At 44.2% G+C, this 25,292-nt stretch overlaps 1 protein-coding gene across 2 annotated transcripts in view; it reads left to right on the forward strand.

The window, feature by feature from the left end:
* Window positions 1-1,162: 1,162 nt before the first annotated feature.
* ches1 (checkpoint suppressor 1) overlaps window positions 1,163-25,292 on the forward strand; it is a 45,525-nt gene continuing 21,395 nt past the window's right edge. The window contains exons 1-3 of one of the 2 annotated variants that reach the window (XM_077018086.1): window positions 1,163-1,344; window positions 14,632-14,729; window positions 15,063-15,646. In XM_077018086.1, the coding sequence (XP_076874201.1) occupies window positions 14,633-14,729; window positions 15,063-15,646 (681 nt within the window). In that variant the 5' untranslated portion in view covers window positions 1,163-1,344; window position 14,632. The remainder of the gene's footprint in view (window positions 1,345-14,631; window positions 14,730-15,062; window positions 15,647-25,292) is intronic. The other variant, XM_077018087.1, reaches the window with a different exon arrangement.

A 25,292-nucleotide genomic window follows, 5' to 3' on the forward strand; every position in this document is an offset into this window, starting at 1 on the left:
AATAATTTAAGTTATATACTTGAAAATACTTGAAGTTCCTGAGTGTAACTGTTTACTTTTTTTTTTACAAAGATTTTAAGGATTATATTCTGCACTGATCTGTTCATGTTCAATAAATGTCAAAAGTTAAACACCTTTCTGATCTACTCATTCCAATTGACTGTGAAAACTGCTTTTTCAAAAAATCCTTATTCATTGGCATATAACTTTTTTTAAAGTAATGCAAATAGTTACTTTCCCTGGTAACGAGTTACTTTTATTATAGAGTAATTCAGTTACTAACTCAGTTACTTTTTTGAACAAGTAGTGAGTAACTATAACTAATTACTTTTTTAAAGTAACGTTCCCAACACTGCTTATTTATGAGCAATATATAACTATATCTATATAAGCAAATATAGCTATAACTATACATACCTACTGTATAACTTAACAGTAATGTAATAATGAAAACCTTGTTAAGTTGCTTTTCCAAATTACTGCAAGGTAGTATATAAAACAAACACGTCAGAGTTGTAAAGGTTCAGAAGACACAGCAGTGAAGTAATTTTAAAACAAAGACTAATACGTTTTAATATGTTTAGTGGCTGATTTTTTTGCGGCCATGATGTGGCAGGAACTTTGTTTCTGGCACACGTAATACATTTTAAAACTGGGTGTCAACTGGGTTTTTTATTTCATCGTCATACTAAAAACGTTTGTGATTAGTTTTATGCCATATCATATTAAAAACTTCAAATCCATCATCCTTGTGTTTATTTGCAAGTCCATCACCTATGTGTGTAAAAGTCAAAATAGGCTGTGATCATAAACCTTCAAAAGAGAACGTGGTAATCTTCACTATCTTCACTATCCTAACTATCTTTTAAAAGTATTTAAACCTACTGATCGATTATTCGGGCACGATCATCTCGACGCAACAGACGGGGTATGAAAAAAGGTTCTGAAGAAGTATGAACGTAGACAATGGCGTTCATTCACTGAATTTGACGAGCATTAGGACCTGGGGGAGCCTCGTTTTCAGCGCTTGCAGCTGAGCCTAGGACAGCTGAGAGAAGGCAAACTGGAGAAAGAAGGAGGGAGAGAGGGGGTGAGGGAGAGAGAGGGAGGGAGAGAGAGAGAGAGAGAGAGAGAGAGAGAGAGAGAGAGAGAGAGAGAGAGAGAGAGAGAGAGAGAGAGAGAGAGAGAGAGAAATCGAAGGAGACTAGAGGAACACAGCTGCTGTTGTGGTGTGTGCAGGAACAGCCCTGTGGTGGAAATGGAGTGGTTTCGCTGTGGGATCTGAGCGAGTAGATGAAGTGAGGTCCATGTGGAGGGCTTGAGCAGCACCAGCAGGACTATAAGGTGAGGTCCAGGTCCAGGTCCAGGTCCAGGGTTGTGTTACATGTAAGAGAGCTCTTTGTAGAGGAAGCACAAATGTGTTTGAGTGTGTACTGGTGACAGCCAAATAGTTCTCTAAAGGAATGTGCACATGTGTTATCACTAAACTTGAGGCAAATACTTTTTCCTCACTCGTATGTGTGAGCAAGTGTGTGTATGTGTGTGTCTTCCAGTTACTTCAAGTGTGTTTCCTTTAGTCTGGCTGGAGAGGTACTGGTCCAGTTTATCAGTAGAAAAGTGAGAGCGTGCTGTCTGGCCCTGAGGGAGATTTCCTGGAAGAGGGCAGATTTGCAGAAATGTGTGTTTGGCTAGGACACGGCGTTTTGTAGGTTTGGAAAGAAGTTCGTTGCTGAAGGAAGATGTCTACTGGTATTTTAGGGCAGACATGCACTGAACAGACATCCTACAGAGAACTGGTCATCTCTTTGACAAACGCAGTTAGATAAACATGTGGTGTGTGTTTTATACTTAAAGGCAGTAAACTATTTGTGAGGGGCAGACAAGACACACAGCAGCAGAGGAGGCTCAGCGTGGTGTGACAGCTGAAATTGTGTGTTTCCCAATAGCTTCTCATTGTCCACACAGTGACGTTTGTGTGTGTGTGTGTGTGTGTGCGTGTGTGAGCATCTGTGCTCTTCACATCATGCAATGACTTTGGGGTGTGTGTTTTTCTGTGCGAGCTCATTGACTGATCATGTATGTTTCCTTGAGTTTAAAGGTGTTTGAATTATGTGTGCATGCTGTATGTTTTGATGAAGCGTGAATTATTAGCAAAATCAAATCTACTGTTCAGGCACTGCTGTTTGCATTTGTGTGTGTGTGTGTGTGTGTGTGTGTGTGTGTGTGTGTGTGTGCATGAGTGAGTTCCTCTTCACTGCCTTCCGTCATGTCCTTGAACTTATTTGAGGAGCGGAAGAGTGGTGTGCTGAAGGAAGTTGTGTGAATATGCGTGTGCGCACCAGTGTGTTTGTGTGCGAGTTTTGTGTGTTTGTGTGGAATGCTATCAGGAGTCTAGTCACTTTATGCTGGGATTGTTGGAAGGCATAAGCTTGGGCAGAAAGACTTATCCCTCTGCAGCTCTGCCCAAGAGCTTGGAGCTTACTAGTGACCCCACCATCCTTTCAGTATTTATTCCTTTAACTTCATGGTCTAGGTTTGTCTGTTTTTGTCAACATTGCTTGTGTGATTTGTGTTTGGGTGTGTGTAGATTTATTTTATGCTTTTATGAAGAGCCTCTTATGTGCTTGAAAGAAATATTAAAACTTGATAATCATACTCTAGCTATTCTTCTCTCAGACAGGCTGATGATTCGTCCTAGCAGGTACACACTGTAACTAAAGTCTGTGATGTCATGTGAGATGGCTGAGTGATGATGTCATGCCTTTGTTTCTCAAATGTGTAGAGCTGTATGCAGTTATCACTGGGACTAGCCCATTATGTAACTGACATTGAGGGAGATGATGTAAGCACAATCTGTTTTCCTCTTGCTATTAAAACTGAGGTCATATTTGGATATCATGTACAAGGGTAGAGTTTTAGGAAACATGAGCATTAATTAAAGCTTTAGAGCTTCAGAGTGGTCTTGGGGAATTTCCCAGGAATTCACTTTTTGAGATGACTCAGTTAGAATCATCTAGTCTTGTATGAGTATATTCTTTATCCCTGTACTGTTATCACCTAGAGTGGTGTAAATGCTACACATGTACACGGTTTAAAATATACAAGAAAACCAGGCCAAAAGAATCTCTCCAGGGAGCGCACAGGACTGGTCCAGTTGAATCTGGATGCGCCGGTATGTTTCCTCTCACCTGCCGAACTGTGGTGTCCAGACTCCCGGAGTCGACCTTTAATGCGTCTGAATGTAAGAGCTCAGTTTGAGGAGTGCACCCTGTGATTGTGTAGCGCTCGGCAGGACCTCGGGGACCCGGCAGCTCACTCGCACAGCTCAGAGGCTTTCCGCTGATCTCAGCTTACAGCTATTTTATTGACAAAGCTCGTGGTGGTCCTGACCAGGCTAAAGAGCTTCCGGTTAATATCGCAGAAAGTTCTAAAGTAAACTAGTACAATTAATGTAAGCAAAGACAAAGAAAAATCTAACAGTGAGGGAAGAGCTAACTGTGGCATCTGATTCCAGAGCAGACGTTGCTTTAATAAAATCCCTCTATTAAATCCTGCAAACGTCTTGTTCTGCTTTCCCACTTTCCGCTTACTCCACCAAAACACGGAATAGATTGCATCATCACATTCCAAAGAAACAGCGGCACTTATTTACCAAATATGTACCCTTTTCAAACCAAGCCGTCTGTTTCACTTATATGTTTACTCAATGCCCACACACCTCTCTCCAAACCAGCTATGTGGTGTCTGCGCGTCTCTGCGCTCTCTCGTCTAGCCACTCTTGTCTCTGTCGCGACCTGCGCGTGGGTCTGCTCCTTGGCACAGTGAGGGGAAAAAATACCTCTGCGTATGATGTCAGTGCAACGGCCCCGGCGCTGACAGCAACAGCCCAGAGGCTGAGTTGGGAGGTGAGGGGACGCCAGGAAGGACCCTGTGTGTCACGCATCATCCAGAGATGGGGAGACGTGTATGAGTACTCCCCAACGTGATTGTCCAACACCACTCAAGCTGTGTGTGCTACCCCGGGTAAAAGGTCTGTGTATGCTGTTTATTGTGTGGAGAGGTTTAGATGTCACTAGAACTTGTTAAGAGTGTAACGAGTGTGTCTTGGGTCAGTTATTCCCTCTGTGGCAATCGCAGGCAAGCTTATACACACGCTGGAGTGAGAACAACACACACTACACGTGCAGATCATAATAGTGGCAAAACCTGTCTTCTTCTTAAATTTGTGTGTTTCATCAGATGCTGCTACCGTTTTTTGAAATGTACCTGAGTGCGAGAGCCATATTTTATCCTGAGTTGTTTCTCTACAGCTTGGCCTTTACTTTCACGTGGACATTTATTTTGGGGGGCAGCCAGCCAAACCTAGACCTGCTTATCAGACCCTCAGTGTTTAGCTGAGGTGAAGGTCACTTTCTCTTCGTCGTCTCTTCACGGTGAGATGGAGTTAAGTGTGCATGCCACTGCTCTGAAATAACACTAATAAGAGTAAAAGTGAAGTTTTAGCAGGACTGCAGCTCAAGAGAGATAGAGAGATAGAGAGAGGGAGGGTTAGAGAGAGAGATCGAGGGAGAAACTGCTAAAAGGGCTAACCTGCTCTCTTCTCTGGACCCAGGTCCACATTAACTCGGGATGAATTAGGTATTCTCATGAAAGCAGCAGGATTGGGCTCCTGCTAGAGTATCATTGCTGTGCCCTCCACCTGTGCCTTAACACCAGGCCTCCCAGCTGCGCTGCACAGGTGTGTTGAGTCACGCAACTCTGAGTTGTGCAGGTGTGTTGGGTAGGACAAGAAGGGCTGAGTGTTAGCCACCCCTTCACAACAGATCCTGTAATATTACCCGTCACATGAGAGTGGGGTGCACAGATTCCCAGGGCAGGAATCTGAGAGCATCTTATTGTTAAAGGAACAACACACTGGGGCTTCAGGATTGTGGGAGATTTTGAACAAAGCAACAACCCAAGGACATGAAGGAGCAAGATGGGGTTACGTCGCAAAGAAGGTCGTGCGACAGAATGAACAAAGTGGGGTTACACAGGGAGGGGGCAGGGTGACGGAGGAAACCCCATCCAGGGAGGAGGGTGGGGTTACGGAGGGAGGAGGGTGGGGTTACGGAGGGAGGAGGGTGGGGTTACACAGGGAGGAGGGTGGGGTTACGGAGGGAGGAGGGTGGGGTTACACAGGGAGGAGGGTGGGGTTACGGAGGGAGGAGGGTGGGGTTACGGAGGGAGGAGGGTGGGGTTACGGAGGGAGGAGGGTGGGGTTACACAGGGAGGAGGGTGGGGTTACGGAGGGAGGAGGGTGGGGTTACACAGGGAGGAGGGTGGGGTTACGGAGGGAGGAGGGTGGGGTTACGGAGGGCTGTGCGTGGCCATCTTCAGATCTACACCCTGCTGTGTACCTCCTGCTCCTCCTGCCCCTCCTGCTCTCCATGCGTGACATGAATTCACTACACTTCTCCTCTGAGCTCACCACACTTCTCCTCTGAGCTCACTACACTTCTCCTCTGAGCTCACTACACTTCTCCTCTGAGCTCACTACACTTCTCCTCTGAGCTCACTACACTTCTCCTCTGAGCTCACTACACTTCTCCTCTGAGCTCATGGTGCCCCCCCCCCCCCCCCCCCCCCCAACACTGTCAACACCGTCACCACCACCACCATCACTATCAACACCACCACCACCATCACTATCAACACCACCACCACCATCACTACCACCTCCATCACCACCACCTCCATCACCACCACCACCACCATCACTATCACCACCACCACCATCACCATCACCACCACCACCACCACCACTACCACCACCACCACCACTACCACCATCACCAATACCACCATCGCCACCACCATGACCATCACCACCACCATCACCATCACCACCACCGTCACCACCACCACCATCACTATCAACACCACCACCACCATCACTATTAACACCACCACCACCATCGCCACCACCATCACCACCACCATCACTATCAACACCACCACCACCATCACTATTAACACCACCACCACCATCGCCACCATCACCGCCACCACCATCACCACCACCATCACTATCAACACCACCACCACCATCACTATCAACACCACCATCACTATTAACACCACCACCACCATCACTATTAACACCACCACCACCACCATCACCACCACCATCACCACCAACACCGCCACCACCATCACTATTAACACCACCACCACCACCATCACCATCACCACCATCACCACAACCATCACCACCACCATCACCACCACCATCACCGCCACCACCATCACCATCACCACCATCACCGCCACCACCATCACCACCATCACCAACACCACCACCATCACCACCATCACCATCACCGCCACCATCACCATCACCACCACCACCACCATCACCACCACCACCACCACCACCATCACCGCCACCATCACCGCCACCATCACCACCAACACCACCATCACCACCATCACCACCACCATCACCGCCACCATCACCATCACCACCACCATCACCATCACCATCACCATCATCACCACCACCATCACCATCACCAACACCACCACTATCAACACCACCACCATCACCACCAACACGAACACCACCACCAACACCACCATCACCATCAACACCGTCAACACCGTCAACACCACCATCACCGCCACCACCAACACCAACACCACCAACACCATCATCACCATCACCACCTCCACCACCACCACCGCCACCACCATCATCACCGCCACCAACACCACCACCAACACCACCACCAACACCATCACCACCATCACCACCGTCATCACCATCACCATCACCACCACCATCAACACCATCACCACCATCAACACCATCACCACCATCATCACCACCACCACCAACACACCACCATCATCACCACCATCACCATCACCACCACCATCACCACCATCACATCACCACACCATCACCACCATCATCACCGCCACCATCACCACCACCACCATCACCACCATCACCATCATCACCACCACCACCACTACCACTGGGTGATGGAGAGAGTGCCGCACAACCAGCACACTTGCAGTTTCTCACAAATGGCTCATCTCAGTTTGGTTGAGAGGTAAATATGTAACCATGTAAAGATGTAAACATGTAAAGATGCTCAAGGTGTAGTCGGACTACAGAGCGTAATGTCAGGCTGCAGCGTGAGAGCTGGAGGCAGGTGAGGGGAATAGTTGTTGCCATGGCATTAGCAGCAGGAGGGAGCTCGGGGCTGAGAACAGGCTGGCTGAGCTGATGCCTGCTAGAAGAGCCACAGGACCCTCCTTCATCAAACAGGTGATTGATCTCTACACAGGTTGTGTCATTCCTTACCTAAAAAATGCAAATATGTAGTGAAGAGGGGATTGATCTGCTGCACCCAGATGACTAAAACATTAAAAAATATTAAAAAATAAGAGGACAGAGGTTATATGTCCTATATATATAAAATGGACACTGAGATTCACGTGGAGAGTTAGACTGTCTTCATTAGTACTAGTCCTGAACTCGGCTACTTCTGCACATGTGAACTATTGCACTCCTGCACTCCTGCCCTTAATCACCCCTGAGCTCTGAACATCTGCACTCTTGTACTCTTCCCTTCTGTGTTCCCACACTAATGTACCCCTGTACTCGTGCAACTATACACCATTGTGCATTTGTGCACCTTCATTTCTGTACTTGTGCACTTAGTGCTGAGCTCCTGCATGTCTGTACTCTTATACTATTACACCTCAATACTCCTGCACTGCTGCACGTATACTCTCCTGTACTGTAGACAACACTTAAAATACTGCGCCTCCATTTTATAGCAGAACATGTACAGGAATTTTTACTATTTAATTAAAATGAACCAAACTACTTGATGCTAAAGACATAACAAGGCATATACTATTTTTAGTATTCTCTTTATGACACAGTCCTGGACTAATATTACATTACGTGAGCATATGGTTTATATTTCCATTTGGTATTTTTTATCGTTTTCTCATCTGTGTTCTTAGAATTTGTCCTCCATCCAAACTTTTCTTTTAAAAGTTATGTTTGAAATTATACCAAAGTTTTGTACAATATAGCCTGTCTGTATATCCATCTGTCCTAGTCACCTCCTAGCTGAGTGATTGAAATATCATCTGTAAATTTGACCCCCTATATAAGGTACATTTCAAGTTGTCTTAGTTGTAAGACTCAGTAAGACTATAGGCAGTAAAAATATTCAGTTAGAAGGGAACTTGAAAGTGTGCAGGCAGTAGTGTATAATGGTTTATCATTACACAGGAAGTGTAAATGAAAGTTTACAATGCTAAGTGCACTTACATGTCTCGTCAAGATCTTCCTGGGAGCTGAGCCTACTGGCTGGCTGATTACCCAAGAGCCCCAAATAAACGTGTATGTCAGTCTAAGTCAGATTTTTTTTGGAGTGATGTGGATGCAGCGTGATCAAAGAAGTTGCCAGATCTGCTGGAAAATGAATGTGGCTTGTTAACTTTTGGCTGAGCTGGCTAGTGATCTGATGGTGGAGAGGCTGCATGTCCTACTGCCCAAAACACATTTGCTACAGAAAGAAGGACGTGTACAGTCAGTAGGTTTTCTTTGCTATTTTTAGTGCGATACAGACTTCTGCTTTCCAAAATTAACAGACAGTCCTGCTCAAGTGGTGAGAAACTATTTGAATCTTTTTCTTTTAGCTGTTTAGCTCCTTTCAGCGCTGTTCATTTTGGAGTTTTGGACTCGTTTGCGGTTGCATCTAGTGCCTCCAGAGTAGAGCGGTCATTCTTCTCTGGTTCCTCCAGAGTAGAGCGTCATTCTTCTCTCTGCACGTTCTCTGGTATGATCTTCAGATTGTTTATCCAGTGCAGTCTGCTGTCACACAGTATGAGCTAACCCACAAAATGTATAGTGTCTGAAATCATTCTGTTCTCTTCAACGTTGCTGTAGTAATTCTGATTGTCTAATGTAGGGACATAGGTACCACGTGGGGTGGGGGGAGTGTGACTGACAGGGGCCCTTAAATAATAATTACATTATTAGGTGGTGGGGCACAACGTGACATCTTTTCATGTGTCCCAAAAGCCCTGGCAGTGCCCCTATGTGGTGTGTAGGACACAGATTCGGGCACAGCTCTTCAGTCAGTACTTTTACTAGTGTGTTGACATAATGGTTATGTCCGAAATCTTGTGTACTGAATAGTAAAGTATCTGTGCCAGAATAATACATGCAGGATGGTTAGTGTATCAAAAGATTAGAATTCACAGTAATTGAAAAGTACCTGGATTATGTACTTTGTAGTGTGAAAATCCAAATTGTACACACACTGGACACTATTCAGTCCTATGATTTCATCATCATTTACAAAACAAACAATACAAATTGGTCACTGTGTCCAAATGGGTCAAAAACTAAGAAATAAATGTAGTAATGATGTGGTGATGAATTGATTTTGCTTATCTGATTAGCATGAGCTAGCCTAATATTTGAGTAACTAACTGTTCTAGGTTAACATTTGAATAGCTTACTTTTCTGAATAGCTATTTGTTTCATCAGATACATTAATCTGGCTTCTGTGATTTCTCCTGTTAATGATTTTAACATTGTCAAAAAACTGCATGACATGTTGGTCTTTGTATTTATTATTTTAACCATTGCACCACATGAACTTTCAAAGCTTGTAGGAGCTTGTAGGAACTTACATTTTTTTCAGTGCATTCATTTGAACATTTTTGTCATGAAGTTCAAAGGTCGTGGAGCATTCCACTGTAACGGTAAAGTCTGAAATGTTTCACACTCTTTTGGATATAGGGATTAGTGATGTTTTTATATAGGGATTAGTGATGAGAAAAGGGCGGTGACCACATCCACTATTGACCATTAAAAAGGCCATTAAAAGGTTGGTGTCATGCATGGTATCACTCCATTCAAATCAATAGAAGCCTGATCTTGTATGAATGGAAATAACTGTCTGGGGTATTGTAAAGATGTCTTAAAGATGTCTCCAGACTTACCTGTAAGGAATGTGTTATTGCCCTGTTATTATCTATGTGGGAACAGAAGTTATGTTCTCACTTAAGGTGTAGTGCATGGCTGAATTCTTAATAGCTCTTTTTGACCTATGGTGTAGTGCACTCCACAAAAACACCTTTAGCCCATGTGACTGTGTCGGGCCTGGTGTAGAGGGCTTCATGAGAAGTCCGGAGTCTTTTGGGACTTAACCCGTGTTAATGTGTGTGTGCAGCACAGTGAGCAGGGGTTGTCTGCTCTGAAGCTGTGGTGAGCTTGGCAGGGTCATCTTCTCTGTGCTCAGGAGAGGAGCAGAGATAGAATCAACCCAACGGGTGTGGTCAGCTCATCAGCCATAGTGGAGGAGCAGAGACGGACCGTGTTAGTGTTGATCTTATTAACCTAGCGTTATGCCTAGTCATTACCTCATCCCCACACGTGTGTTCACGTGGGTGTTGGGTAGCGGCGTGGGAATGGTGTTGGGGTCAATACGACACAAGAGGAACGTGACCCCATGGGTCTTCTGCACTTGTGAGATTCAAGTGCACCTTGTGACATTGACATCTAGTGGCATGCACTTTGAACAACACAGAAAAAAGACAGACATATTACACTGAGAGTAAGACTGACCTTTAATCCTACCCTAATCCTACCCTAATCCTAACACGGGGAGGCTGATGTTCACAAAACCCCATTAGAAACTGACCTGCCCCTTCCTGTCCCTGCTCACACAACAGCCCGACACTGTGGGCTGCAGGATTGGGTCACATACTTTGATGCAGAGATGTGTCGTCTGATTGGTTGGCCGTATGTGTATGCCCTAGTGTGCCCTAACACTGTTGTCATGGGAACACAGGAAATGGAACCTAAACAAGGCTGTATTTCAGGGTCTGAGTGGGGGGGACGTGTGTGTGTGTGTGTGTGTGTGTGTGTGTGTGTGTGTGTGGGGAGGGGGGGGGGGTGTTCACCTCCTCACCTCAGCCAACATTCACACAGAACTGTATTATGTTTTCTCTTGTATAGTTTTAATATTTGATAAGCTCAGTAAAAAATTACTTGTCCAACACAATTCAGACGTTGAAGCAAACACAAACCATATAACAGCATGTTTAATTTTTTAAGAGTGTTTTTTGTTTAGACAGCCCACTTCAGTCTCGTTTTCACTTCTTTGACATAACTTAATAAACATTTTGTACTTAAAATCATGATAAATTAATAAAAAATGTGTTAACATTGGCATGTTTCCACATGCTTGTTTCTCCATGTGAATGTTCATTACTGCCGTCAAATGGCCAAGTGTCTCTGCTGAGTCAAATGGTGGAAGTTCTTTTTAATAGTTGCCCACGATAAAGTGATCTTACCTCTTCTCCTAACCTCTAACCCATCATCTATTAACTTCATGCCTTTTTTTGTCATTAAACCTCATTAACGTAGTGTATGAGTAACGTAGTTCAATCATGGAAACAGCAGTTCAGTATCACAACATTATACCTGTTAAAGGTGCATGCTGTCCTTCAGCTCACAGAACAACTACAGGTCAGCAAAATCTGATTTTGGATGTTTTAATGTTTTTTCTTCAAATTTGTGGTTAACAGAGAGATGATTAGACACAGATACACCTTATCAGTCTGTAGATTAACAAAGCAAACTGATAGTTATCAAGAAGATTTCATATAAAAAAAAAACACCGGAAAATAGCATGAATGGAGATTAGAGAAAAGTTGAAACATTCCCTGAGTCTCCCTGCTCAGTCCAGTTTGGGAACAGTTTGGGAGTGGTGTGTAGAGCAGACGTCATGTGGGCACTGGCCGGGACAATAAGCAACATGTTTTCGCTCTTCCCAAAAACCATCCCAGTCCTGGCAAGAGCAGGGGGCTTGTGGTCAGCCCAGGACACCTCAGTATTTCTTACATGGCTTCATTATGAATAAATACTCATTGAGATGGTCGGGAAATTTGTGAGTGTAGAAACATTAGGCCAGATGTGTGATTATGCAGCGTGATGCTCGATCACTCAAGTGCAGCTTTGATATGAACTCCTGCTGATTCCTGAGATTGTGCCTTCAGGTAAAATAAGTCCAAGACCAAAGTTCATGTGGACAAAGCTGTGTGGAGTGAGACGGGAGAGAACCGGGTGGAGTGAGACGGGAGAGAACAGGGTGGAGTGAGACGGGAGAGAACAGGGTGGAGTGAGACAGGGAGAGAACAGGGTGGAGTGAGACGGGAGAGAACAGGGTGGAGTGAGACAGGGAGAGAACAGGGTGGAGTGAGACAGGGAGAGAACAGGGTGGAGTGAGATGGGAGAGAACAGGGTGGAGTGAGACAGGGAGAGAACAGGGTGGAGTGAGACGGGAGAGAACGGTGTGGAGTGAGACGGGAGAGAACAGGGTGGAGTGAGACGGGAGAGAACGGTGTGGAGTGAGACGGGAGAGAACATGGTGGAGTGAGACGGGGAGAGCACAGGGTGGAGTGAGACGGGAGAGAACAGGGTGGAGTGAGACGGGGAGAGCGCAGGGTGGAGTGAGACGGGGAGAGCGCAGGGTGGAGTGAGACAGGAGAGAACGGTGTGGAGTGAGACAGGAGAGAACGGTGTGGAGTGAGACAGGAGAGAACAGTGTGGAGTGAGACAGGAGAGAACAGTGTGGAGTGAGACAGGAGAGAACAGTGTGGAGTGAGACAGGAGAGAACAGTGTGGAGTGAGACAGGAGAGAACAGTGTGGAGTGAGACAGGAGAGCAGTGTGGAGTTGGGGGGGCAGTGAGGGTTTAATCCAGAGTCTTTGGAGAACTTCACTGCCAGCTCCGATGGGCTTTTGCTGGAGTAGTTTGTCGTCATAGCAACGGTAAAATTAGATGGCCCTTTTCTGTCATATATAATGTTTTGTGGCAGTGGCGCCATGGAAACCCTAGCAGTAAAGCTGGGCACCATATGCGTGTCTGTTCCCTGAAGTACGACCATGCAGCCTGTGACTGTATGTAGCTGCACTCGTATAACATCAGACTTGGGTGCTAAAGGGTCACAGCACTGCAGCGTTTAAGCAGAGTTTAGTTTCACCTTCCCAGTCTGACTTATAGGGCTGGAAAAGCAACTAATGACAGAGGTGTGTTGAATCAGGATCAGTCCGTTACTACAGTCCGAATCCTGCAACATGCAATAAACAGACTGTTGGAGTCAAATCATCCTGACGCTGTTAGAGAATGATCATGATCATAAATTAGAGTGAGATCGTCTTCAGGCTGAGTGGTTATCAGTAGACTCATCAGTATGCTACAGCACTCCACCAGCCATCATATACGCAGTACATTACATTTTATTGCTTTTTTCCTTTCCAATAAATAAAGATGAGGAAAGACTGTGAGAAAAAAATCCTAGCATATGACCTCAAATCTTCTGTTATTACCTCTGAAAATATTAACCAGTCATCTGTTTGTAGTGATTTTATAGTTTTCACATAATCATGTTTGGTGATTAATAAGAGAGAGCCTTTAAATTATTCATTTGCCAAGAGCTTCTGTCATTCTTCTGTCATTCTTCTGACCTTAGAACCTTAAACATCCCATCTGTTGTGCGTGCATGGTCACAGTCTTCCAGCCCCTACCACCATGGTAGCCATGCCACACGGCAGAAGGTTTGGGGGATCAGTATGGTGCCACCCCCCCAACCACACTCATCCCCACAAACCTATCTTCTGCTGTGTGGCATGGCTACCATGGTGATCTGTGTTTTGTGTAAATGTGTTTCTTCATTCTTCATGCTGGTTGGAGTTGTCCTTCTGGTGTTGTGGATGTAGATGTTGAGCCATATGACTGGTCTGACTGTGGCATCTGCCATTCATTCATATTGACAGAATGCTGAGTGACCTCTGACCTCCCGAATGTCTTAAATCCTCAGGAATACTTGATCAAGTGCAGGAATTAGAATTGATGCATATCGGATCTGACGCACATACATTTCCTTAAGGCATTTTAGTGTTTTTCCAAAAAATAACCTAACAGAAAAAGTTATTTTCCATCAAGTGATTATATTTAGACTTTATATAGCATCACTGATGTTTAATGAAGACTTTATTTTATAGTAATACATAAATCTTTGTTTATGTGTGTGTACACATCCTCCTTCTGTTAGTATGAGTTACAGCTGATTATAGCTGGGGTGAAGGTAAAGACTGGGAGGAGATTACCCACGCTGCCTTGGGCACTGTGTGATAAGCTCTGATTTAGATACGTATCTGTGGATAGGCCAGGTTGACTCCCAGTATAATCCTATCCTCAGGCAAACCAACCCCATAGACCTTATATCCTCTCTCTCTCTCTCTCTCTCTCTCTCTCTCTCTCTCTCTCTCTCTCTCTCTCTCACTCACTCATACACAAACACACTCACACTCAATTTTAGGGGTATTTAAGTAGAATTTATTAACATTTTCGGTGGATGTAATTAGTTGACAAACAGTGATTTATGTTTATGAAAAAACATACATAATAGTTATAAACTAATACAATTGAAAGATAAATATTTAGGGTGACCACATGTTGACCTGAACATCTGGAACTAGAATAGTGATCCTGGCTGATTCAACTGAAACATTTGGAGTCACATGGATGATCGTGTGTTGCAGAATGAGCATCTGTGTGATGAAGCCTGAGTTTAGCACCCCGGGGTCAATCCAAGCCCAATCCAAGCCCAAGCACAACGCACGCTTCTCCCTCTCAAATGGTCGGTGTGACTGGGGCATCACAATTGAACATTTGTGCTGCTTTTGCAGCTGAGAATAAGGGTGGTATGTACTTAAGGTATGAATCAGAGGATGAATGTTTACCACAGTGGCTGAAAATACTCAAAAGTTCATCATTTATAAGCAATTCTTTTATACTTTATGAAAATTTGTTTAAAAAGGAATTAATTTATACAATTGTCTATATCAAGACCACAATCACAGAGATGGCAAATTTTCTAGCATCCATGCTCTGGTTCTCATCTGTGTTTTAAAAATTATTCAGCTGTAATTTTCTTCAGACAGTAACACACTGTCACTTTCTTCCCTTGCAGGAGTGGCAGGCTGCGTGGGCGTGGCCGGCTGCGTGGGCGTGGCCGGCTCTGTGGGTGTGGCCATCATGCCTCCCGGTAAGAGAGCGGAGGGTCCGAGCAGCGGCAGCGTGGCGCAGGGTCTGAGTCAGCTTTACCAGGACCCGGCGGCCGGAGACCTGTCCCTCTCTCTGTCTGCCTCGCTCTCCCGGGCCGAGGACGAGGAGCTAACCAGCCTCAGCTGGCTCCACGAGAGCACGGACTTGCTGACCAGTTTGGGCCACCCAGGCCTCCGAAGTGTGAGCCCCCTACAGGATGCTGAGCGCTACTGTGAGCCTTCCTCCCCCTCCTCCCCCTCGCCGAAGCCCAGCGAGCCCTGTGGAGTAATGATGGGTCCCAGCTGCAAGCCGCCCTACTCCTTCAGCTGTCTCATCTTCATGGCCATCGAGGACGCCCCGTCCAAGCGACTTCCTGTTAAAGACATTTATGGCTGGATCCTAGAGCACTTCCCCTACTTTGCTAGTGCCCCTACTGGCTGGAAGAACTCAGTGAGACACAACTTGTCACTCAACAAGTGCTTTAAGAAGGTCGATAAAGATCGTAGCCAGGTGGGTACCACATGTAGCTTAAGACTTCTGATGTTTGTTCAGGTGAATAACAGGACTGGTGTTTGGTATATCTCACTGAAGGAGGACTTTTGTAATTCTCATAAAAGAGTCACATCAATATTTCAGTTCATATTTCATTGTCATGTTTGTTTTCAGGGTTGTGTGTGTGTGTGTGTGTGTGTGTGTGTGTGTGTGTGTCTTTCCTGTATAGCTACTTCCTGTTCTGTAGCCTCTGTCTGACTCTGCATACATAGCTGCATACAATTTAGAGAGGGTGGAAGTATAAAAGCAGTCAGCATGTGTTTTTTTCTGTGACGTAATGACACAATGGAAATGACCCAGCAGAAACCTGCAGGAGAGAAGTGGAGTGGCAGAGAGCTATATGAGACGGGCAGTAAACACTGCAGTGGAAGGGTAGGTGAGACGGGCAGTAAACACTGCAGTGGAAGGGTAGGTGAGACGGGCAGTAAACACTGCAGTGGAAGGGTAGGTGAGACGGGCAGTAAACACTGCAGTGGAAGGGTGGGTGAGACGGGCAGTAAACACTGCAGTGGAAGGGTAGGTGAGACGGGCAGTAAACACTGCAGTGGAAGGGTAGGTGAGACGGGCAGTAAACACTGCAGTGGAAGGGTAGGTGAGACGGGCAGTAAACACTGCAGTGGAAGGGTAGGTGAGACGGGCAGTAAACACTGCAGTGGAAGGGTAGGTGAGACGGGCAGTAAACACTGCAGTGGAAGGGTAGGTGAGACGGGCAGTAAACACTGCAGTGGAAGGGTAGGTGAGACGGGCAGTAAACACTGCAGTGGAAGGGTGGGTGAGACGGGCAGTAAACACTGCAGTGGAAGGGTGGGTGAGACGGGCAGTAAACACTGCAGTGGAAGGGTAGGTGAGACGGGCAGTAAACACTGCAGTGGAAGGGTAGGTGAGACGGGCAGTAAACACTGCAGTGGAAGGGTAGGTGAGACGGGCAGTAAACACTGCAGTGGAAGGGTAGGTGAGACGGGCAGTAAACACTGCAGTGGAAGGGTAGGTGAGACGGGCAGTAAACACTGCAGTGGAAGGGTGGGTGAGACGGGCAGTAAACACTGCAGTGGAAGGGTGGGTGAGACGGGCAGTAAACACTGCAGTGGAAGGGTAGGTGAGACGGGCAGTAAACACTGCAGTGGAAGGGTGGGTGAGACGGGCAGTAAACACTGCAGTGGAAGGGTAGGTGAGACGGGCAGTAAACACTGCAGTGGAAGGGTAGGTGAGACGGGCAGTAAACACTGCAGTGGAAGGGTGGGTGAGACAGGCAGTAAACACTGCAGTGGAAGGGTGGGTGAGACGGGCAGTAAACACTGCAGTGGAAGGGTAGGTGAGACGGGCAGTAAACACTGCAGTGGAAGGGTAGGTGAGACGGGCAGTAAACACTGCAGTGGAAGGGTAGGTGAGACGGGCAGTAAACACTGCAGTGGAAGGGTAGGTGAGACGGGCAGTAAACACTGCAGTGGAAGGGTAGGTGAGACGGGCAGTAAACACTGCAGTGGAAGGGTAGGTGAGACGGGCAGTAAACACTGCAGTGGAAGGGTAGGTGAGACGGGCAGTAAACACTGCAGTGGAAGGGTAGGTGAGACGGGCAGTAAACACTGCAGTGGAAGGGTAGGTGAGACGGGCAGTAAACACTGCAGTGGAAGGGTAGGTGAGACGGGCAGTAAACACTGCAGTGGAAGGGTAGGTGAGACGGGCAGTAAACACTGCAGTGGAAGGGTGGGTGAGACGGGCAGTAAACACTGCAGTGGAAGGGTGGGTGAGACGGGCAGTAAACACTGCAGTGGAAGGGTGGGTGAGACGGGCAGTAAACACTGCAGTGGAAGGGTGGGTGAGACGGGCAGTAAACACTGCAGTGGAAGGGTAGGTGAGACGGGCAGTAAACACTGCAGTGGAAGGGTAGGTGAGACGGGCAGTAAACACTGCAGTGGAAGGGTAGGTGAGACGGGCAGTAAACACTGCAGTGGAAGGGTAGGTGAGACGGGCAGTAAACACTGCAGTGGAAGGGTAGGTGAGACGGGCAGTAAACACTGCAGTGGAAGGGTGGGTGAGACGGGCAGTAAACACTGCAGTGGAAGGGTGGGTGAGACGGGCAGTAAACACTGCAGTGGAAGGGTGGGTGAGACGGGCAGTAAACACTGCAGTGGAAGGGTGGGTGAGACGGGCAGTAAACACTGCAGTGGAAGGGTAGGTGAGACGGGCAGTAAACACTGCAGTGGAAGGGTAGGTGAGACGGGCAGTAAACACTGCAGTGGAAGGGTAGGTGAGACGGGCAGTAAACACTGCAGTGGAAGGGTAGGTGAGACGGGCAGTAAACACTGCAGTGGAAGGGTAGGTGAGACGGGCAGTAAACACTGCAGTGGAAGGGTAGGTGAGACGGGCAGTAAACACTGCAGTGGAAGGGTAGGTGAGACGGGCAGTAAACACTGCAGTGGAAGGGTAGGTGAGACGGGCAGTAAACACTGCAGTGGAAGGGTGGGTGAGACGGGCAGTAAACACTGCAGTGGAAGGGTGGGTGAGACGGGCAGTAAACACTGCAGTGGAAGGGTGGGTGAGACGGGCAGTAAACACTGCAGTGGAAGGGTGGGTGAGACGGGCAGTAAACACTGCAGTGGAAGGGTAGGTGAGACGGGCAGTAAACACTGCAGTGGAAGGGTAGGTGAGACGGGCAGTAAACACTGCAGTGGAAGGGTAGGTGAGACGGGCAGTAAACACTGCAGTGGAAGGGTAGGTGAGACGGGCAGTAAACACTGCAGTGGAAGGGTAGGTGAGACGGGCAGTAAACACTGCAGTGGAAGGGTGGGTGAGACGGGCAGTAAACACTGCAGTGGAAGGGTAGGTGAGACGGGCAGTAAACACTGCAGTGGAAGGGTAGGTGAGACGGGCAGTAAACACTGCAGTGGAAGGGTAGGTGAGACGGGCAGTAAACACTGCAGTGGAAGGGTGGGTGAGACGGGCAGTAAACACTGCAGTGGAAGGGTAGGTGAGACGGGCAGTAAACACTGCAGTGGAAGGGTAGGTGAGACGGGCAGTAAACACTGCAGTGGAAGGGTAGGTGAGACGGGCAGTAAACACTGCAGTGGAAGGGTGGGTGAGACGGGCAGTAAACACTGCAGTGGAAGGGTGGGTGAGACGGGCAGTAAACACTGCAGTGGAAGGGTGGGTGAGACGGGCAGTAAACACTGCAGTGGAAGGGTGGGTGAGACGGGCAGTAAACACTGCAGTGGAAGGGTAGGTGAGACGGGCAGTAAACACTGCAGTGGAAGGGTAGGTGAGACGGGCAGTAAACACTGCAGTGGAAGGGTGGGTGAGACGGGCAGTAAACACTGCAGTGGAAGGGTGGGTGAGACGGGCAGTAAACACTGCAGTGGAAGGGTAGGTGAGACGGGCAGTAAACACTGCAGTGGAAGGGTAGGTGAGACGGGCAGTAAACACTGCAGTGGAAGGGTAGGTGAGACGGGCAGTAAACACTGCAGTGGAAGGGTAGGTGAGACGGGCAGTAAACACTGCAGTGGAAGGGTAGGTGAGACGGGCAGTAAACACTGCAGTGCGATGTTTATGGAGAGAGCTGTACGTGATGCAGGCAGTAAACACTGCAGAGTGATTGTGAGACAGGGAGGTGAAAAGATGGAAACTCTAATACATTGTTTTACTATCATGATTGCAGTATTTGATTGGCAATAACTCATGTAAATAGTTTAGAGAAATGTCAGTGTTATAATAATACTGGACAACAAAATGTTAAGCTTTTTTGTTAATATATGCAAATATACTTTTAAAGTCGAAGTCAAATTTATTTATATAGCGCTTTTCACAACACACATTGTCACAAAGCAGCTTTACAATCGTATGGGTCCAGATCCCTAATGAGCAAGCCAAAGGCGACAGTGGCGAGGAAAAACTCCCTATGATGGTGGGGATTAGGAAGAAACCTCGGGAGGACCAAGACTCAAAAGGGAACCCATCCTCCATTGGGCGACCCGTTAGCACAAGTCCGTGTATTTTAAAATATGTGCATGATTTTATATCTGTATTTGGACTCAAGAACAACAGTAACTCTTCCAGCAGTAGTCTGCCAATATAGAAGTTCCTTTTCCAAACTGCTTTACCAAACTATACAAAGTAAGTAATTACATCTCTGTCTTTGTGTTCACATGCTACCTGGTGATCTGGTCTCTTACTGGGAGGGATGAGAGTTTTCTGTGTATACTTATTTCCATGACAACCAGGCTGCAATTAACTTGAGAAGTAGTTTGTTACTCCAGCAACAGAAGGATTGAATTTACAGTGATGTTGGTGTTGGTGGTGCTAGTGTTAGTGGTGTGAGTGTGTGTTTGTGTGTGAGTGTGTGCATGCACATTATGGAAATCCTCTAAGTGACCCAGAGAGCTGTCAGCTGTTCTGCTAGACACTGTCAAAGCCTTAAAGCATGTGGGCTAATTCACAACTGGTCTGGTCTTCCTTATAAAGATGGTATGGATTGTAACTTAATTACATGGTTAGAAGTTAAATCATTACATAATGATTAGAATTAAATCATTACATAATACATAACATTTTATCTGTATCCGTATAACATAATATGCATTACAAATTCACTTGCATTTTAATTCACTTATATTGTCTTTTCTAGAATTACATTAATTCAAACTAAAGGCTAATGCTTCAGAATAATTACATACATAATGCATTCATTAAACAGTCGAATAACAGTATAATAATGATTTAATACCTTAATTGAATAGATTATTTCCTATAATTAATGCTTTTAATGGATCAGCACAGTAGTGAGTACTAGTGTATATTTTGCTTTATAAATATGAACACATGTAAAATCTAAATAATAATAATAATTAGGGATATACGGATTCCACTTTTTCCTTACCGATACCAGCTTTTCAGGTATCTGCCGATACAGAGTACCGATACCAACTCTGAGTTAAATGACTTTAATTTACTGGTTAAGTAATGAGGCCATGACTGAGGTGCCCCTGAGCAAGGCCCTTAACCCTCAATTATTACAGTGAGCACACTTGTATAAAAATGAGATAGAAATGTAAGTCGCTCTGTATAAGTTGATGATATTAGTTACCATAGCACCCCTTGTTTGATATTAGTTACCATAGCACCCCTTGTTTTATATCAGTTACCATAGCACCTCTTATTTTATATCAGTTACCATAGCACCCCTTGTTCGATATCAGTTACCATAGCACCCCTTCTTTTATATCAGTTACCATAGCACCCCTTGTTTTATATCAGTTACCATAGCACCTCTTGTTTTATATCAGTTACCATAGCACCCCTTGTTTTATATCAGTTACCATAGCACCTCTTGTTTTATATCAGTTACCATAGCACCTCTTGTTTCATATCAGTTACCATAGCACCCCTTGTTTGATATCAGTTACCATAGCACCCCTTGTTCGATATCAGTTACCATAGCACCCCTTGTTCGATATCAGTTACCATAGCACCCCTTCTTTTATATCAGTTACCATAGCACCCCTTGTTTTATATCAGTTACCATAGCACCTCTTGTTTTATGTCAGTTACCATAGCACCCCTTGTTTGATATCAGTTACCATAGCACCTCTTGTTCATATCAGTTACCATAGCACCCCTTGTTTTATATCAGTTACCATAGCACCCCTTGTTTTATATCAGTTACCATAGCACCTCTTGTTTTATATCAGTTACCATAGCACCCCTTGTTTTATATCAGTTACCATAGCACCCCTTGTTCGATATCAGTTACCATAGCACCTCTTGTTTTATATCAGTTACCATAGCACCCCTTGTTCGATATCAGTTACCATAGCACCTCTTGTTTTATATCACTTACCATAGCACCCCTTGTTTTATATCAGTTACCATAGCACCCCTTGTTTTATATCAGTTACCATAGCACCCCTTGTTTTATATCAGTTACCATAGCACCCCTTGTTCGATATCAGTTACCATAGCACCCCTTGTTTTATATCAGTTCCCATAGCACCCCTTGTTCGATATCAGTTACCATAGCACCCCTTGTTTTATATCAGTTACCTTAGCACCCCTTGTTTTATATCAGTTACCTTAGCACCCCTTGTTTTATATCAGTTACCATAGCACCCCTTGTTTGATATCAATTACCATAGCACCTCTTGTTCATATCAGTTACCATAGCACCCCCTGTTTTATATCAGTTACCATAGCACCCCTTGTTTTATATCAGTTACCATAGCACCCCTTGTTTGATATCAATTACCATAGCACCTCTTGTTCATATCAGTTACCATAGCACCCCCTGTTTTATATCAGTTACCATAGCACCCCTTGTTTTATATCAGTTACCATAGCACCCCTTGTTTTATATCAGTTACCTTAGCACACCTTGTTGGATGTCAGTTTCCATAGCACCTCTTGTTTTATATCAGTTACCATAGCACCCCTTGTTTTATATCAGTTACCATAGCACCCCTTGTTCGATATCAGTTACCATAGCACCTCTTGTTGGATGTCAGTTTCCATAGCACCCCTTGTTCGATATCAGTTACCATATCACCTCTTGTTTTATATAAGTTTTTTTATTGTTTACATTCAATTCACATTTAAACAGGTTGCTTAAACTAAAAAAGTACTAATGTAAAAAAAAAACAAACAAAAAATGCAAACAAAATATTTCTATGTAAAAAAAATGTTTGAGCTGCTTGGTTATTTGCATTTTATATCAGTTACTTTAGCACCCCTTGTTGGATGTCAGTTTCCATAGCACCCCTTGTTTTATATCAGTTACCATAGCACCCCTTGTTCGATATCAGTTACCATAGCACCCCTTGTTTTATATCAGTTACCTTAGCACCCCTTGTTGGATGTCAGTTTCCATAGCACCCCTTGTTCGATATCAGTTACCATATCACCTCTTGTTTTATATCAGTTACCTTAGAACCCCTTGTTGGATGTCAGTTACCATAGCACCCCTTGTTCGATATCAGTTACCATAGCACCCCTTGTTTTATATCAGTTACCTTAGCACCTCTTGTTGGATGTCAGTTTCCATAGCACCCCTTGTTCGATATCAGTTACCATATCACCTCTTGTTTTATATCAGTTTTTTTTATTGTTTACATTCAATTCACATTTAAACAGGTTGCTTAAACTAAAAAAGTACTAATGTAAAACAAAAAACAAACAAAAAATGCAAACAAAATATTTCTATGTAAAAAAAATGTTTGAGCTGCTTGGTTATTTGCATATAACAAAGCCACAAATTTTGAAAAAAAAGCTAGTGTACAAACAAAAAGTGCAGGAAGTTCAATAAGAAAAAAATAAGTGGAGCTTTTGTGTATAAATATGGCTTAGCTTTACTTTAGCATCAATTTAAGGTTTTTCTTGAGAAAAAGCAGCAAGGTAGGTAAAAAAAAAGGTAGGTTTATATATTCAAAACAATAGGATAGCTGGCCTACATAACAATAGGATAGCTGGCCTAATAGGATAGCTGGACTACAGAATTTATTACAACTATGTTGTAAATATAGAGTAAGGTAGTGCCGATATATGATATATGTGGCACATCTATATCACATTCATTGTTCATTAAACCTTGCTCAAAAATAAACAGTTAAAGAAAAAGTTACATAAAGACCAAATAACATATATATCTAGTAAATATCCATTAATTCATATTAACTAAATCAGAACTACATCACTGAACAATTTTTTATCTGCACTAACATGAAGAGTTAATGTATTCTATATAATCAGTAGTGATGACTTTATACAAATTGATACATTAAGGTTTGCTGTATAAATATTTTTTAATTGCGTCAGTTCAACGTTTTTCAGGGAATTGAAATGTGAATTTCAATAAAGAACGATCTTATCTTATTACTAGGTCTTCTGCGGTGCACTCCCATTGAACTTTTAACACATGACACTTTGACACAGACCATTTAAAAAAAAAATTTGAAGAGAACATACGTGTTTATTATTTGTTCAGTTAAGATTCACTTATATCTTCTCAATCACCATCTTATATTTATAAATCCCAAGGAGATTCCAGATGAGTAGCTGTAGTATACTCTAGTAGGTGTTTTCCAGAGAAACAGAACATTTCGGGCAGCTGGGCAAGCAAAGTACTTGCACAGGAACCAATTTATATTTGAAAAACTAGATACTAAAATGATAACATTCACTGTATGGTGTCATTCCAAGAGTGCAGATCAGATCTTTTTCATTTAGTTTCCAACAACTGGCAATGCAAACAGGTACGTCATTAATACAGTGTCCACTAGAATTAAAATGTCCTGCCAGTGGAATACTTAATTCTGTTGGTTTGAAGGTGTTCAGTAAACTGAGCAGCAAGCCTTATTTTGGTTTATCCAATGTGAAGCTGATTAGATCTCTTGCAAGGAATGCAGTCGACAACTCCTGCAATAATGCATGAGAAGGAATGGATGATGACATTTGATTCTTTTTTGCCGGTTATTTTAGGGGTTGTGTTAATCGGTGTACATGTATCACATCTAGAGCACTTGCTTACTACAGTACCAAAGTTATTAAATTAATATTCATTTATCTTATCAATATTGACAAGCATGTCTTTGCTGTTTTTGTCTCATATGTAGGAATTTAGTGGAAATACTTAAAAAGGGATGTGATCTTTGCATAATCCTGGAGGATCCTGAAAAGTTTAACTATAAGTTACTGTTTTATTTGTAGGATGATGTCATAATGGAAATGTATGAATATTTGAATATGTGAATGTGTGAATGTTTTTAAGAACTATGGGTTTCTTATCAAATCAAATCAAATCAAATATATTTGTAAAGCGCTTTTCACAACACATGTTGTCACAAAGCGCTTTCTTATGGAAGTCATATATGAAGACTTAGCTCATGCTATACGTGTTGAAAGAGAGGACACACTGAAGTATTTCTCTGGATCAGACTTATCATCAGACTCTGTTGTAACCTCCAGCAAAAAAAATCTTGCATAAGTACATCAGGGTACAAACAGTAAAAAAACACCAATTCCAAATATTCTAGAATGTTACATAACAGTTTAGGTTTATTGATATTTATATATCCAAATTTGCATATACTATGTTCTAGCCCAGTCAATAATTCATTGGACTAGCACAACCAAAACTGAACACTTATGCAGGTGCGGTGAAGAACAAAACAACAACAGTGGAATTGGTTTGGTTGACATTTATATTTACCAGGTTTCTAGACAGGTTGCTGTCAATTTGTCAATCTAACAAGTTTAATTTAGTTTGTGTCAAGATTGAAAGCAAGTAGCTAGTAGATAGCAAGCTCTACTTATAATTTCTAAGTAATTAGCTAGCATTGCTAGCTATCACTATTTATATAGTATGATTTTCCTGTCTATGTCCCATAGTTTGTATTGTTATGTAAGTCAACAATGTAAGTTGTCAGTCCCTCTGTCAGGTACATTTCCCATTTACAATTCATCAACAAGACATTAACTCAGAAGCTAACTAGCTAGCTAGTTTGGTTACCTAGAGATATCCAATCCTGCTTCTTCTAGAAAACGTTAACTTCACAACTGAAGTGGAAAGGATGATCAAAACATCTAGTAAATATTTTGATCAGTTTTGTCAGAATCCTCCAAT

This window comes from Brachyhypopomus gauderio, chromosome 9 (genome assembly GCF_052324685.1).
Source record: "Brachyhypopomus gauderio isolate BG-103 chromosome 9, BGAUD_0.2, whole genome shotgun sequence".
In the NCBI taxonomy this organism is placed as follows: Eukaryota; Metazoa; Chordata; class Actinopteri; order Gymnotiformes; family Hypopomidae; genus Brachyhypopomus; species Brachyhypopomus gauderio.